We start from the raw sequence: 15,968 nt of genomic DNA, 5'->3' as shown, positions 1-15,968 counted from the left end.
ATCCATTGAGTCTTGACATTTCCTGTGCCCCTTCCCAGCGGCAAGCGACAGCCTGGCATCAAAGTTCAGAATAATAAATATCCCAGAGACTGACAATGAAGCAGAAAAAGAAGAGCTTGTGTTGGAAGGAGACAGGGAAGAGTCCCCCCGACCCTGCCCCCCAGTTGCCTGGGAAGCGGTGTAGAGGTGTAGACACAGTGAGATGGTGCGTTCCTAACATTTAATCAAAGACTGAGAAATTGGGCCCAAACAGGCGTACTTCTAAATGCTGCCAGAGTTAAAGGTTGATAAACCCCGAGCTGGCAGCTTTGTAATTTAGTAGAATTTCCCCTGACAGCCCTGGAACATTTTCTATCACAATTGGAGCTCTTCAGTATGCAAATATAAGCCCTCCTGAAATCAGGCTTCAGAATCAGGTTTCTATTTCGATGCCCAAGCTGTTATCTTGTACAAAAATCTCCGGTTGTCTTCCTGAATCAAACTGCTGGTACAATCACGTGTCATTTTTGAATAATAACTACTCACAGAATGGAAATTTTATTTACATTGTACAGAGCTCCTTCATGTATGTGCTTCATGATTTCTTTAAACAACAAATACACAAGCCCCGGACAATGCAGGTGGTGTTAATTCTCAGGAAACCAGGACTTGGGGAGCTTGAGCGACTTTTCCAAAGACACTCTAGGAAAACAGGGATTCAAATCCAGCCTTCCCTGACCTCAGAGCCCACGCTTATCTCCTGTGTAACTCTGCCATTGGCTCTTAAGGTTTACACTGGTGTACTATCTGTCCATGAATCAGGTATCAGGCTTATAAGGTACAGCTTCCTTCGATGACACAGCCAGGAAACGTGTAAATGGGATCGGACCATGGTGGACTTGGCAGTTCTACAAGCATTCAAGGAAGAGAGCCATTGCTCTCAGCTGGGGTTAACAGGGTGGCTTCTTGGAGGAAGTGGGATTTAAGGTGGGTGATGGAGGTTGGATTTGAGTTGACAGAGCTGGAAGGTGGAGGCAGGCTCCTTGCAGCAGCCCGTTGTGGAAGTCAGAGATTTGCTGTAGGAACAGGTACGTAGATGAGGCAGATCACGGCATTCTCCAGGAAAGAGCGTAGTTTGGAGTAGCTGAGCTTAGGATGTCTGTGGCAGTCTTAGGATATTTGTGGCAGTCGTGAGAGGGAGAAGCAATGAAGGAAGTTAACAGGTATCATGATTGGCCTTGAAAGAGTTTAGGTGTTTTGTTTTGTTTTTTGTCTTCTCATAGATACTAGTTGAATTTGTTACTGCTGGGCCACAATAGTAACTCCAGGAATTTAGGTTTTATCTGTCGGTGGAAGCCGCTGAAAAGTTTCAGGCAGAGCTGTGACATGGTCTGGTTTGGTTTTATGAAGCTTGCTCTAGTATTGACGTGCAGTCTGAAGTCCTGGGGGACCTTCAAGGGGGCAGGGTCCAGGAAGGAGTTAGACAGATGAGCACATGACTGGGTGGAGAGAAGGACCTGTCACAGAAAGGACATCAGAGCTGTAGATCTGAACATTGGCTGTCTCTTCACTTCCCCCATTTGGGCCCTTTCAGTAGGGTATTGTCCCAGCCCTGGCCAAAAATACACACCCCAGTCACCTTTTTGGCCTCTCTGCTCACAAGTCCTGGCTTGGTTTGTTATCCTTCTGCAAAGTCAGAACCTGTTTGGAGGCTCCCCCCCGCCCCATGCTAGCTTTGAACTCCTTTAATCAGGAAGCCAGATACCCTCCAATTAAGACAAATAGCAGCGGCTTACCACTTCCTGTGATAGGTGCTTCATAACGCTTGAAATTCTAGTCCTGGGGCCCTCGATGGGGAGACCACTCTGCACCAACATACTGGAATCCGCTTTTCTGCTTGGTTTGAAAGCCTTCCAAGCTGCTTGAGTGAGGTGAAAGGCCCCGTGGTTTCCGAGGCTCATTAGCTTCCTGCCGTTTAGATCTGGGGGACCGAGGCATGGCTTGGAGCAGCTCTGACTCTCCGGTGAGAGGGATGGAAGTGCAGAAGCACAGGGGGGTGACTTGGGTCTGGCCTCAAGGTCAAAAGGATACTAATTACTGTAAAGAAGTCGGATGCTCCTTTCCTGTACCTCCCTCCCTTCTGGCTTCTGCCTGAACCCTGCGCTGAGATTAAAAAGCCATCTGCCCAATTTAGTGAGAGAGGGAGGGACAGAGAGTAGATACTGTCTTCCAACCAAATTATTCAAAATAGAGGGAAATCTGGCCTGTGGGAGAGAAAGGTGACTTGTAGTTGCTTCCTGTGTGCCAGGCGTGGCAGCCAGCTCTGCCCTCCTTTCTACAGCAGGTAGGCTTGAGCTCCTTGAGGACATGGGTAGCATGATACGATCTGAGTCCCCAGCCTCGAGGGAGAGCTGGAACATGCGGGTAATCAATGTATTTTTATTTTTATTTTATTTTATTCTATTTTTGTCTTTTTGCTATTTCTTTGGGGCCGCTCCCACGGCATATGGAGGTTCCCAGGCTAGGGGTCGAATCGGAGCTGTAGCCACCGGCCTACACCAGAGCCACAGCAACGCGGGATCCGAGCCGCGTCTGCAACCTACACCACAGCTCACGGCAACGCCGGATCCTTAACCCACTGAGCAAGGGCAGGGACCGAACCCGCAACCTCATGGTTCCTAGTCGGATTCGTTAACCACTGCGCCACGACGGGAACTCCTACTGTATTTTTAAATCGGTTTTAAGATTCCGGTAGCGTAGGATCACGACCACCATTTTATAAATGACAACGATAAGGCTCAGATATGAGTGACAGTTGTTTCCCAGCGCCGGGACATTGCAGAGCAGGCTTTTTAAACCCAACTTGCCTAAATCCAAGCCTCCGCCCTGGACAAAAATCATAGCACCTTGAATAATCACATGGAGAGTCAGAGCCCTGGACTCTGGCAGAACATGGCTGCATCAGAGATACCTTTCCTGGGTGAGACTCACTCTGGACTGTAAGCTGATGATGGCAGGACTCCGGAGGGAACACAGGTAGACCAATAAGCTGGTAAAGAAAGGTTTGCATCAAGTGCTTTGGAAAGGTAGCAGGTATGAGGAGCCCCTTTCTGTTGGGGCTCTGGAGGGAGGCTTCAAGGAGGGGGTGGCATTGCAGGCAGAGTTCAGCCTGTCAAAACTGGAGTAAAGGAGAAGCTAGACCATGGCAACGGCCTGCGCAGGGGCACAGAGGAGGGGCCAACATGGAGCGAACCCCCACTTTGGGCCATTTGTCTCGCTGGACCCTTACAAAACTACTTCCTAAGGCAGCCGTCAAGCTCTTGCTAAAACGCTGACATCACAGTGCAGCCAAGGACAAGGGATTTCCTCTCTTGAGCCTGGGTTTCCCTGTCTGCAGGCTGGCTAGAGAATCCCCCAATTCTCTGAAGGCTGGTGCCTTCTCGTGCTCCAATCACAAACACGCTCTTCTAAGTTTTCCTCCTCTTTTTCTCTCTTACCCCTAAACCCACCTGAAGGAGATCCCTTGGCCAGGTCCAGGGCACTCCCTGCCCAGCGTCAGCTCTCTCCTGGCTCACCCTCCTTCTCCCTCGTTTCCCTCATCCCCCTGCTCCTTCCCTCCAGCTGCTTTCCATCACCGCCCGGCTCCCTGCCTCGGTGCCTTTCCTCCACGTCCACCTTGCAAAACCAGGATCATTCCAACACGCACCCTCTCTGATCTTACCACCGGGTCTCTGAGCACCGTAAGCCAAATCACGTCATGCTCACGACTTCAGCCTCTCCTGGCCCCTTCCAGGTGCAGTTCCATTTGTACTTTCTGAGTTCTTGGGCTCAGTCCCCAAGGGGCTCCCTCAGATGTCCACAGCGGTCCACAAGCATCCTGCTAGGCGGAGAGTCCTACCTCACTGAGAGTGCTGAGGCCATGAATTAAGTGCTTTCTCATTTTCCTGGCCTGTCCCTTACACGGGTCTCTGCCACACACCTCTCCCCAGGGGGTGAGGAGCCCAGGAGTCGACCTTCCCATTAGCCTCCAGAGCCAATCCTCTCCAGCTTTTGAAGGCTCTCCCCAGTACCTTTAAATCCTCCCTTCTCCCCTAGCTTTCTTAGCACACAAACATAAAATAGTTGCCATATAGTGAGTGTTTACTCTGTAACAGGTACACATGATGTAAGACTCATGACATGATGTTCATTTAAACCTCACATGAACCTCAGATGTTGGTGTCTCTATCCTATTTTGCAGATGAGGAAGGTGAGGCACAGAAAGATGAAGTAACTTGCCCAAGTCACACGGATGGATGGATGGATGGATGGATGGATGGATGGATGGATGGACAGTTAGATGGCCTGTTGACTGAATAGTTGGTTGGGTGGTTGGGTAGATGGACAGGTGGATGAGCCGATGGATAGGCAGACGGATGGATGGAGGATAAACAGACAGATAACAGATAAACAAAAAGGAAAGATACCTCACATGATAATCATTGGGTCAGAGTGAAAAAGGAGACTCAGATTCTGATTTCAGAGATTCTCTAAGTCTAGCTGGGGTGATGAGCTAATACATAATTAGTAAGGAAATACGTCCAATTACATCTGAAGGTTTACCTAAACCTGATCCCACAGTTCACAGACCAAAGAGCCGTGTTAATCGTAGTCACCTTTCGTTCTAGCTAAGTACCTTCGAGCCAGTCACTTAATCTCTCCTGTTTCCTCAGCGACGGTAAGGAAGTAAAAATGTAACTGCAGGGATGTTGGGAGGGTTTAATGAGATAACATTGGTGTGCCACCAGCAATGGTTCTAGTTTCTCCTTGTTTTTTGCCTCAACTGCCGTTAGTGTGGCTTGGACGTCAAGTGTCCAAGGATCTCATGAGAAATTCCCCAAGGAATTTTGAAGGACCAGGATTTCAGAAAATTTCCCCAAACCGCGCACTAATTCAGATGAGCTAGTGAGGAAACAGAAAAGCCTAATGGACATCACTTAAAATTATTTAGCCCTCATTAAAATTTCTTGCAGTCGCTCTAAGAACCTCAGGTCCTGGGAAGAATAGAACAGTTTTGCCTGTTATCCATTTTAGTGCTAAATACAGACTTATTAAAGGGCTTCCCAGGAGGTCACGTGGGGCTAAGGCTCTGCTTTCACATCCCTGGAATGTTAAACCAACCTCACCTGCATCTGTTCCTTGCTCAGCAGGAAACCACACAGATATCTGGGTAGGAGTCCCCTCCATCTCCAACTTGTGTCAATTCTGAGCATCTTTCCAAGTCAAAGAAACTATGGGAAAATTATATGTAAGTCTCTCTCTTTAGGGGAAAGGCACAGCTTCCCTTACCAGCGATTTTAATGAACAGGATTCCAAAGTAAGTCCAGACAAATTAAAATGTAGCTGTAATAGGCCCCAGGCTTTATCCAGGTTCATATGGGGATTAACATTTAATGAGAGGAGCCAGGGGCAGCTCTTTCCCTCAGGTACACACATACCTTGGAGTGCAACTAACCAATCCCCCAAGCATAGGGTTTTTTTCCCTACTCTTTTCACTTCATCCTGTGTCCACCTGCCTCCAAGACTTCGGAAGGAAACGGGTGTGATGGAAGGCATTGGTGTGCAGAAAGATGTGTGCGAGGGTGTAAGGACTGAGACACTTTGAAATTATGAGTTTTCAGTCAGAGATTGGAGAAGATGAGTTCCTCAGAAGGTTGGGCATGGGGGGTTGGGGGCTGAGCCCCTGTGTGAATATATTTAAGCAAATGAATTTCGTACAATATGGCGCTGAGATAGAGTTGAGCCAACTGACATAACACCTCTTCCATGAGGCTTTTTTTTTTTTTTTTTAACCTCATCTGTTCCTTCAACAAGTATTTGAAGGATCCTGCTGTGCCAGACCTGGTGCCTGCTGCCTGGGAGCCAAGGTGAATGAAAGCTAGAGCCTGCTGTCGGGTAGACTTCCAGGCTAGAGAGAAGACAATAGGATCCCGTGAGGCAGGGCAGAGGAAGGGTGGGGAGGGGAGCTGCTGTGGGTGTGGCTACCCCCCCAGGAGAAGAGCTCCGGTGTCCTTGCACCTAACCTGGTTCATCTCCAAGCCCTGTACAGTTGGCTCAAGAACGTTACAGACTTGGAGTGGTAAAACATGGTTGGGGATTTTCACCTGACTTCAAGAGGAAGCCAAAGCTGCAAAGACCAGTGACTCCTAACTGCATTTTGATGATCTTGGCTGGTGGTGCCATGCTCGGTAACTGGAGAGAAAGCATCGTACCCACATTTTGAGGCTGCAATTACAAAACGTTTTGCAGAGCTCCTGCTGTGGAACCATGGGATCGGTGACCTCTCTGGAGCACGGGGACACAGGTTCGATCCCTGGCCCAGCACAGTGGGTTAAGGATCCAGCCTTGGCAGCATAGGTCACCACACCGGATCCTGAAACCCATGGTGCCAGGCTCAGATCTGATCCCTGGCCCAGGAGCTCCACATGCCATGCGGTGGCCAAAAAAAGAAAAATAAAAAATCTTTTGCTCTGCAAGAGCTGTTCCTCTGGAGGTGACCAGGAGCTGTGCTGGTACAGGAGGTCTTAGGTCCCATCATCGTTGAGCTGTGTCCAGAGCACACCTTACAGAACACAGTGTGCGGAGACCCTTGCACAGTTCCCCTTTCCTTCAGTTGTCACCGTTATCACTGTCCTCCTTTTGAGGGAAGCCGCATGGTCCTGAGAGATTAAGTAGTTCTCGCCAGGACTCCACAAGGACCCAAGGAAAGCGGGGAGTCAGAAGCTGAGCCCAAGTCTACTCTGTGGAGTGTGTACTCCCTAGCATTTCAGAGGATTCCTCCAGACCCCGACCCTCCACCGCTCGGTCAGAAAGCACCAGTGTTCACCGGGTGACCGTCCCCTGGCCTTTCGCAAAGGGTCACTTGTATCAGGTGTGTTGCCTAAGTCAGCGTTCACGTCTGATCTTCTGCGTTGTCTGATACACTTGCCTCCTCTCCTTTCTCATAAGAATATGTGTGCGCACAACTTATCGTACCCTGACCAGGCGCCAGGCTCATCTTAACATGTTTAATTCAGGAAGGTTACATCCCCCCGCCACGCGAGAAGGTCACCCCTTGAGGTCCAGGAAAGGACCACGTCTGTCCTCATCAGCATGGCATCCCCAGGGCCCGCTGTAGGATTTGCCCACAGTGAGAGCTCAAGAACTGAAGCAAGAGAGAGTAAGTCCTCCCGCGACTCTGCAGCCGTCAGCATCGTTCCGAGTTACAATCGCGGAAACTTAAGGGGTAGAGAGGAGCCCTGACCCAGATTTCACACAATCCCACTTACGTGACGCAAAGGGCGCACGAGCTGTCAAAGCACGTTCTTGAGCGTCCTCCTGTTTGGTTCTCGCCAGCCACGCTGGGACGTTATATCTGCTTTAATGTCAAAGCGGAATCGGAGAAGGAAAATAGAGCAGCTCCTTTTATTTCAAGGACAAAAAGCAAAACAAAACTGAGGCCTATAAAACACGTGAACATTGGGGCCTATAACTCGAGGCCAGATGACAAAGTAGCATCTCGGGTTTCTCCTCCCAGAGGGTCCCCTCAGCTTGGGCAGGGAGACCCTCTGCAGGGGAGAGGTGCAGGCTGACAGGTGGCGTTCCCATCAGTCAGCACCCCGTAAACATCAAGGTCACCCTGTCAGGCCCCGTCCATTAAAATGTGTCAGAACTCACAACCCAGCTTGTAAAGGGCTGATGGAAGGCTGCCCAGCCACCAGGTCACTTGAGCTTCATGCCACGAGAGCACGGCTGGTGTAAACTGGGGAGGAAATGGGGTGTTGGGAGGGACAGCCCCCCAGTCTCCAGTGCAGGAAAGTGAGCCGGGGTGTCTGGGAAACTCTGAGGAGCATCTCATTTCCCATCACATGCAGCCCGGGTCTGGCCGGAAGGCACCAAGGGGAAGCACCGGGGCCCCAAATGGGAAGATCTGCTGGAAGAGCCTGGAGGTTCCTCGAAGGAGAGCCTGCCTCTGTCCCATCTGAGCCTCCGTCTCCTTACCTGGAAAAAGCCTGCCGTGCAGCCTGGCTCTGAGGACCGTCCAAATGAGAGCCAAACGCCAGAGGAACCTGTGACCTTGTCACATTCCCCCTGTGCCGTCTCGGTCTCAGTAGCCTCCCCGCCAAGGATGAAAGTACCCAGCGAGTTCATGCAGCATCCTTGTGATAGTTCCATGAGAAATTGTATGTGAACAGTGCTTTGTCAAGTGTAAAACCTGCTATAAGTGTTATTAAGCCAAAAATGGCTTTTCCACACATTACCTCATTTGATCTAACGCGCACCCCCCCCAGAAAGATGGGTGCAGTGGGAATTATTATCTTCACTTTACAGAAGTGGAAATCGAGATTCAGTGAATTACCTAACTTGCGCCTTAAAGATTACCCAGCCAGGAAGTGACAAAGCCAAGAGTTGGTCCCAAATCTGTCTGTTCCTAAATCCACGGATCTTTATTCATTGCACACACACAAAAAGGTGCCAAAGTAACAGCCGTAGAGGATTTGGACGGTCTTGGGAAGCAACTTGCTTTGTCCAGGCTGGGATGTCCTGGAGGGCAGAGGCCATGTCTCACTGCCCTCTCTATCCCTAGCACCTGGCACAGCCTGGCACAGAGCAGGCATGCACGGGCTATTACTGGAAAATAAAGGAATCGGGATGAACTGTGTAGCAGGGCTGTGGAGCCTCCAACGTGGGTGCTATCATCATCTGCCTTTTACCAAGGAAGGAAATGAAGCTCAGGGCCATTGAACAGGTTGCCTGAGGTCCCACAGCTGGCGGAGCCGAGGTTTGGAGTCCCTCTTTCACGCACACCGCCTCCAGGTTGGTTGGTAGAGGAGTGAGCCACCCGTGAGCGTTCGCGTTGGTGGGGACCTGCAATGAGACCAGCGAGCGCTGGGGAAGGCCTGCCTCTTCTGAACTCCAAGTGCCCTGCAGCCTGAAAATACCAAGGCTTTGGCCGGGCAGCCCGCCCCCCCTCTCCTGGCTCACACCTCAGTGAATAGACATGCTGGTCTCTGTTTACTTTCACACCATAAATGGCCACCTGGGAACAGTGCTGAGGAATGCTGAGCTTCCCGCTGGGCAGGTGCACAAGGGAAAGGGCCAGGCAGCCCTGTGCACAGGCCCCACCTCCGGAGTCACCCGGGTTGTCGCCCCGGCAACGCTGTGTGGAAGGGAAGGAAATTTCAGACTCAGGACTTAGCGAGGCCCGGGGACCTGAGACTGCTGTTCTTCCTCTTGAGAAAAGCCGAAGGAGCTGCCCCTGTGCACATGAAGGGAAGGAAGCCTGGAGGACATCTGGAGAAAACCCGTTCCTGGTGAGCTGCTGGGTGTCATACACTCGCTGCTCAGCCCCACCCTCACTTGGGAAGAGGTTGCCCAAGGCCCCTCAGCAGAGATAAGCAGATAGGCCTGGACTGAACTCAGCAAAGCTGAGTCAGGAGTACCTGCATTATTTAAATTCTTAGCCACTGTAGCCCCGGGCACATAGGGATTTATCCACCATCCAGCAAACATTAATTGAGGGTCTGTTCTGTGCCAAGATCTGTGCTGGGTACCAGCTGTAGAGGTGGTCGGAAGAATTCATCCAGCCTCAGGGTGTTCCTAGTCTGACAGTGAGAGACACACATACAAAAGAGCAGGCTACCATGTCACATGGAAAGACAATGAGCAAGAAACGTCATCAGAATGAATCGTGGGAGACTTCTCAGAGGAGGAGGGACAGCCCAGCTGAACCTTGGGGATAGATTATGAGGTGTAACATGGGGGATGCTCATACACTCCCACAGTCTTAGATGCCATCTCTGATACCCAGAGAGGACAAGTGACCTTCCCAAGGTCACACAGCAGATCAATGGCTGAGCAGACTTGGACCTCGCAAACCTGGTCCTTGGACACCTGGTGTAAAATGCACTGTCCTGAGGAATCTTTGCATCAGGGATCTTTGCCACGCCCCTTTCTATCGTCCACTTCACTGTGTGCTCCCCATGGCCCCGATGGCCGTGCTATGAGGCCGCATCACCAGCCAAGTCAAGGAACCTGCCCAAGGTCACACAGCTTCTGCTCCAGAGCCTGACATAGAAGCCAGGTCCCCTGACTCCAGGTCAGGGCTCTTTCCATACATTTTGCCGTGGCCTCTCTCACCCCTTGGTGGCTGAGAAACCCAGCATGGTGCAGAACCTCCCTTTCCAGGTAGTTTATTTGACAAGATGATGAGCATAGGAACACACCATAAATGGGAATTCTTCCTGTTGGTTCTTTTGTTGTTGTTTTCTTAATTCTTGAACATTGTAGCCACTGCCTTGTCAATTAGTTTGGAAGCTCTGATCTGCCGAGATCTAATTTTTGTCCCCTTTTTCAAAAGTAGCCAGACTATTAGCAGCTTCTAAGCCAAGAGTACAGCTTGGAAGGGGTCATGGATTAATTCACCTTGACACAGGTGCCCATTTAATTTGAGGGACACCGAAGGTGTTGGGGTTTCCCTGTGAAGTATGTTGGGCCGTGCGGCACCGAATCCAGTCAGGGTCCCCATCACAGCCCCGGCAGAGCCTCCCTCAGTGGCCCCAGTTGTTCAGCCGACTTCCTAACAAGCAATTGTATTTCAGTCTTCACAGCTTCTGCCTGCATAACCATGAAGCTGTCATTGGCCCGGGGCCCAAGGGGCTTGTGAATCAGCTAGTGTGTGTGTGTGTGTGTGTGTTGCACCATCTCACAGACGGGCCTTTGTGAAGGGCTGGGCACCGCCACTCTGGCTGTGAAGTGCACCCACCCCCGACCCAGCTGTTTGCTTCGGATGCTAAGGACTATTTAGATGGTGCTGGAGGGTGGCGTGATGAAGCAATGCATGGGGGGACAGGCCATAAGCCCAGCAAAAGCCCAGCACAGCCACCCAGAGTACCCCATGGGTTCGGGGTGTCCAGCTTCTCTTTCAGCCCACCCCAGAGTCATGCTGGAAAGAAACGCAACCCGGGGACCCCTCGCGCACCCCAACCAGACCCACAAGCACTCCGCTTGGCGATCGGGGGCTCATCCTCACGTTGTTTTCACACATAACTGGTTTTTAATTAAATTTGACTTTTCCTCACATCTGTTCAGAAGGCCGGCCCCATTTGGAGGTGGCAAGCACAGAAGCGGGGACAGGCTGGCAGGAAGCCGGGAAAAGCACACAGAGCAGAGTCTGCAGTCCGGCCTCTCTCGGGCAGGACACGGGCTCTGGACAGGCCTCTGCCTAGGGAATTGTTCTTGTCCAAGGGTCGAGGGCCGTTGTCCATGGAGATTAACCTCCTGAGCCTGTGAGCCACTGCTCACAGAAGCCAAGGTAGGTAGCCAGGTGTGACCCTTGTCCCCAAGAGTGACCCCTCAATACCTGTTTTCTCTCTCTCCTCCCTCCCCGGCCCCTGCGCCCACAGAGATCTGTGCTGCTGACTGCGGTGGCCACGGCGTCTGCGTGGGGGGCACCTGCCGCTGTGAGGACGGCTGGATGGGGGCGGCCTGCGACCAGCGTGCCTGCCACCCGCGCTGTGCAGAGCACGGGACCTGCCGGGACGGCAAGTGCGAGTGCAGCCCGGGCTGGAACGGCGAGCACTGCACCATCGGTATGATGGGCCCAGGGCCCTGCACCCCTTCTCTGGGGCTGCACGGTGCCTTTGTCTGTCGGGCACTTTGGGGCCAAGGCGGGGACCCCCATTGCATGTGGAAACTGGGCCAAAAGTCCTTTCATCTGACGACCCTGTGATTGGCTTTTCCGAAACATCTTGTGGACTGAAACTCACAATTGGGCATTTTTAACCTCTTCCCTCCCAGCCTGCATTTCCCAGATCTCAACTAGCTGGTCAGGGTGCCTTGCTGTTGAACCCTTCCCGGGCCAAATGCAGTAGAGCGTTTTGTTAAGGAGCTGGGGTTCACTAACGAGGCAGGTGCCTCTACCACTTAGCAGCTGTGTGAGCAAGTCCCAGTGCCTCTCTGAGCCTCAATTCCCTCTCCTGTAAAGTGGGAATAATGATGCAGGGAAAGAGGTTAGCGCAGGCTGACACGCAGTTCATTGCTCCGTGAACATAGCCACCGAATCAAATGCATGATCCGGTTGGGAGACTAGCCTCCTAGGCCACCGCTCCCAAAGAGGGCTGGAATCCTGGGAAATGCTTCCCACCGGCCTCAGGCCACATCTGCATCCCATTAGGCCTGGGATCCCCCCTCCCCTGTCCTCGGCTTCCGTCCTGTCTGCTTTTGCCTCCCTTCCCCTCTCCTGGGAGCTCCTCGGCACCAGCCCCTGCTGAAGCAGCGCTGTTGGCAGCTCTCAAAACAAGCAGATCACTCCCGTTCCCTTCTTTCTGCCGTTCCTGCTGGTTTTGTTGATTTTAAACACAGCCAGACGTTTGCTTGGTTTATTATCCTGGAATGAACACTCACCAAAAGGCCTTTATTGAATCAACTGGTTTGCGTATGTGCGTTTTAACGTCTTCCCCTTCCATTTGTTTAAAGGAAAGGTCTGTGATCAGATGGTGAGCACATGGCTTTAGAAGGCAGGGTTCTGAGTGCCTCTCTTGCTCAGAAGGTCACCTCTCGAGTCTTACTGGAAACGGGGAGACAAGCCCCAAAGATTTTGAGGGACAAAGGAATTTCGAGCAAATGAAGCTGCTTCTTATTTTGTATTTTTTTCAGGCTTCCCTGCTTTTGTTTCATAGCCCGAGATTAGCTTACAGGCATCATTTCTGTCCCCCACACCATCTCTCTGTTTGTAAATGGCTGGGCAGTGCCTTACACGTGTTAATATTGGTTACAGTGTCTTCTGATTTTGAAGTCAAATGTGGCAAGCTAAGGGCTTTAACTGCCTTATCTCATACTCCCAACAACCACCTTACGAAGACACAGGTGTTATCACTCCTTTTCAGGGACCTGAGGCCAAAGGCCACTTAACTTTGAAAATGTAGGACAGGAGTTTAGGCTGGGTTTTTCCGAGCCTTGCGAGGGGCTCCTCAGAAGCTACTTGCTCTGCGGTCCTGGCAGGACAAAGCCCAGGTTTTCTGCGGAGGCACCTGCTCGGAGGCCGGGCCTTCTTGTTAGGGTTGCACTCAGAATTCCACAGCCAGCTTGCCCAGCCAGGCACTCACCAGACCCCCTCTGATGCCACCTGCCGCCGGCCCTGCTGCTTCAGAGCAGAATGTGCCTTCCTTTCTCACTGAGTGCCTCTGGGTGGCTTCTTTCTGTCAGTGTCATCCCATCTCATGACCATCCCGGACGCCCCTTCAAGAGCAGCCGCCCTGGTCACCCGAGAGGCCAGCGTCTTTAAACTCGGCCCTCCTTTCACCTTCACTTTTCTGCCTGACTAAGGACAGCCTGACCTTCCACCCTCCCAGCCCCGAAGGGAGCCCATCCCTATTAAAACCAAATCCAGAGCCCAGAGAGAGCACAGTCCATCTTCTGTCGCTTGCTTACAGAGTCCAGCTCACCTTACCAAGTTCCAAAGTGTCTGGCTGTCAGCCTTTCATAAGATAAAAGCATCTCCCCCAAGTCCAATGATGAGAGGTTTCAGGACATTCTCCCTGCGTCCAGTCATGGACGATTCATGGCAGGGCTTGGAGGCCGGCTGTGCTCCATCTCGTGGCTTGTGGCTATTCATCAGCCTGGCTTGAAGAACATCCCTTTGTTGGGGTGCCAGGAAGTCAAAGCAGCCCCCCCCCCCGCCCCCCTGCAGTCCCTGTTGTCACTCTGTACGAGCACATTGCTCCTTGGGATTGCACGTGCTTTTCCCCTCCAGATAAGAAGTCCATCAAGGGAAATGTGCACGATTCTAGGGGGAGGCTGACAGCCATAAATACCAGAGAAATGTCACAGGACATTGAAGAAGTAATGGACTAGTCCTAGTGGCTCAGATGAAAGGACGTGGGCTGGGAATTCTTTTACCTTCCCTCGTGTGACCAGCATGTCCTTTGTCCCTGTCTAATCTCCCCGCACGCATGGCAGCTTGCTCTCTCCGCGTCTCTGCCTGTGGCCAGCTGCATCCCCCCTAGGAACCCAGCACCCCAGGGCTGGAGGAACATTTCGGTAACCTTGTCAGATGGAAAGGAAGGGGTGAGGGAGGCAAATGAGGGAAACAGTGGCAGTGCCTTCTTATTTTCTTTTTGGGAGAGAATGGAGAAGGAGAAACTGCTTTTAATCTTTGATGGTAAGAAGCAGCACTTTCTGAGGGTTCCCGGGAATGCCACTCTTGGGGGGATCATTTAGGAAAAGCAAAAACGGCTGATGTGAGAAGTTAGAAATTCAGAGTGTCCCCTTTTCTCTTATTAGATTTCATTATCATCCGATGGGTCATTTTAGCGCAGGTAGCTCAGACGTTGCAGTGCGGTGATGTCCCATAGCAGAGAAAATGCCAGGACCCACAAAGCGGATTCAGAGGCCCAGCAATAGGAGCCAAAGTGGGGGGCGGGGGCTGTTTATTTGTACACGGCTGCCCTCCATAAACAGGAAAGAATGACCTGATTACCTCCTAGCTGGCATAAAAGAGTAAGACACATCTGGGCTCCTGGCAGTCAAGTCTCCAACATGAGGTCCTTCTCAGCCCAGTGGCATTTCCCAGAGCAGATTATATAGGAGGAATTAAATATCTCCTTTTGGAGGCTTGGGCCCACCTTATTTTTTTTTTTTTTTATAGGAGCTACTTGATTTTTCTCAAAACAGGTTGGTTTCAGGATAAAAGGAAATTTGGCAGTGGCCTCCTCTTGAATGACAGTATTTTTGTCAAAAAGCAAGAATGTTTTGAAACTTTATTCTTGATGTTGGAATTATCTGTCTCTTTGCATCTTCGAGAAGAGTCTTGGTGAACGCACCATGGGTAGACCACTTGGTCGCTAGGAGCTCCAGTTTCTCTCTCTCTCTTTCTGAGTCACAGATGGGGGTGACTGGTGGAGGCTGCAGGGGTGATGGAATCCCAGCGCCCCCCCCCCCACAGACTGCACGCCCATCACCTGCTCCTAAAAATATCCCACAAATAAAAAGGGATTTATTTATTTTCGCTCACTTATGACTAATACTTATTACATGTATGGAAGCCAGTTTCCCTAGTCTAGAAGTTAAGGTAAGATGGATTGATTTTGATCCATTTCTCAGGTATATAGTCAATACGGAGTCATCAGAAACATATTTTTGGACTTCTTTTCCAGGAATTTTATGAGTCTCTTAAGCCTGGGGCTTGACCTCCAATTTCTTTAGAGAAAGCTGAAAAGCATAGCTAAATTTAAGAAGGTGTTTAATTTTTCCTATTTCTTTGAAAACACTTACCAACATTTTGGATCACTTCTCTGATAGTTATTTTATTCACTTCAGTGCCCCTTGTCCATAAAGTCTCAAAACACATGTGGGAAATGCCAGCTTCTGATTACATTGGTAAAATTTCAACCTTGACCCCAAAGCTGTGATTGTTCAAGATGCCAGATATACAAAATTATTTACTAGGCTTCAGGAGAGCTGTCCAGTCATATAAATCTTGATTCTCAAACAAATCCTCCTCTGGGAGTAAAGATCAAAATAATCCTCGGATGATGCAATTACTAGAGTGAGCAAAGCCAGACTTCACGAGGCAGAGACATTATAAAGAAAGGCTACACACGCTTCTGGAGTTCTTTGTTCACTTTTGAATGGTAGCTCTTGGCTTTCTTTTTTGTAGTCATTCTGTCCTTAACTGAGAGCTCCCACGAGCACTCACGGGGTACCCGCGCCTGTGAGTTGAGATAACACTGGGCTTCTCCCTCCTCAAAGACATTCTCGCACATCAGGACCTCTGAGTTGTAGGGCAAATACTGACAAGGAGAAAGAGAAAATGGGCAGGGTTCCACTCCCATGTTATCAGAGCAAGAGCTCGATTCGTTGAGGGTCCTGAGAGATTTCAGCCCACCTGCAGTAGGAGTGGGGGACGGGGGACCAGTTCGTAGGCTCCATGCATCCGTCACAAGTAGGTGCCATTGGCCCCTTATTCCTCC

The 15,968-nt window shown here is 50.9% G+C and overlaps 1 protein-coding gene across 1 annotated transcript in view; it reads left to right on the top strand.

The window, feature by feature from the left end:
• TENM4 (teneurin transmembrane protein 4) overlaps positions 1 to 15,968 on the top strand; it is a 786,343-nt gene that overhangs the window by 643,624 nt on the left and 126,751 nt on the right. The window contains 1 exon segment of the mRNA XM_005667171.2: positions 11,403 to 11,588. Within this exon segment, the coding sequence (XP_005667228.2) occupies positions 11,403 to 11,588 (186 nt within the window).

The sequence above is a fragment of the Sus scrofa genome, chromosome 9 (assembly GCF_000003025.6).
Source record: "Sus scrofa isolate TJ Tabasco breed Duroc chromosome 9, Sscrofa11.1, whole genome shotgun sequence".
NCBI classification, from domain to species: Eukaryota; Metazoa; Chordata; class Mammalia; order Artiodactyla; family Suidae; genus Sus; species Sus scrofa.
This window is presented reverse-complemented; position numbering and strand designations above follow the sequence as displayed.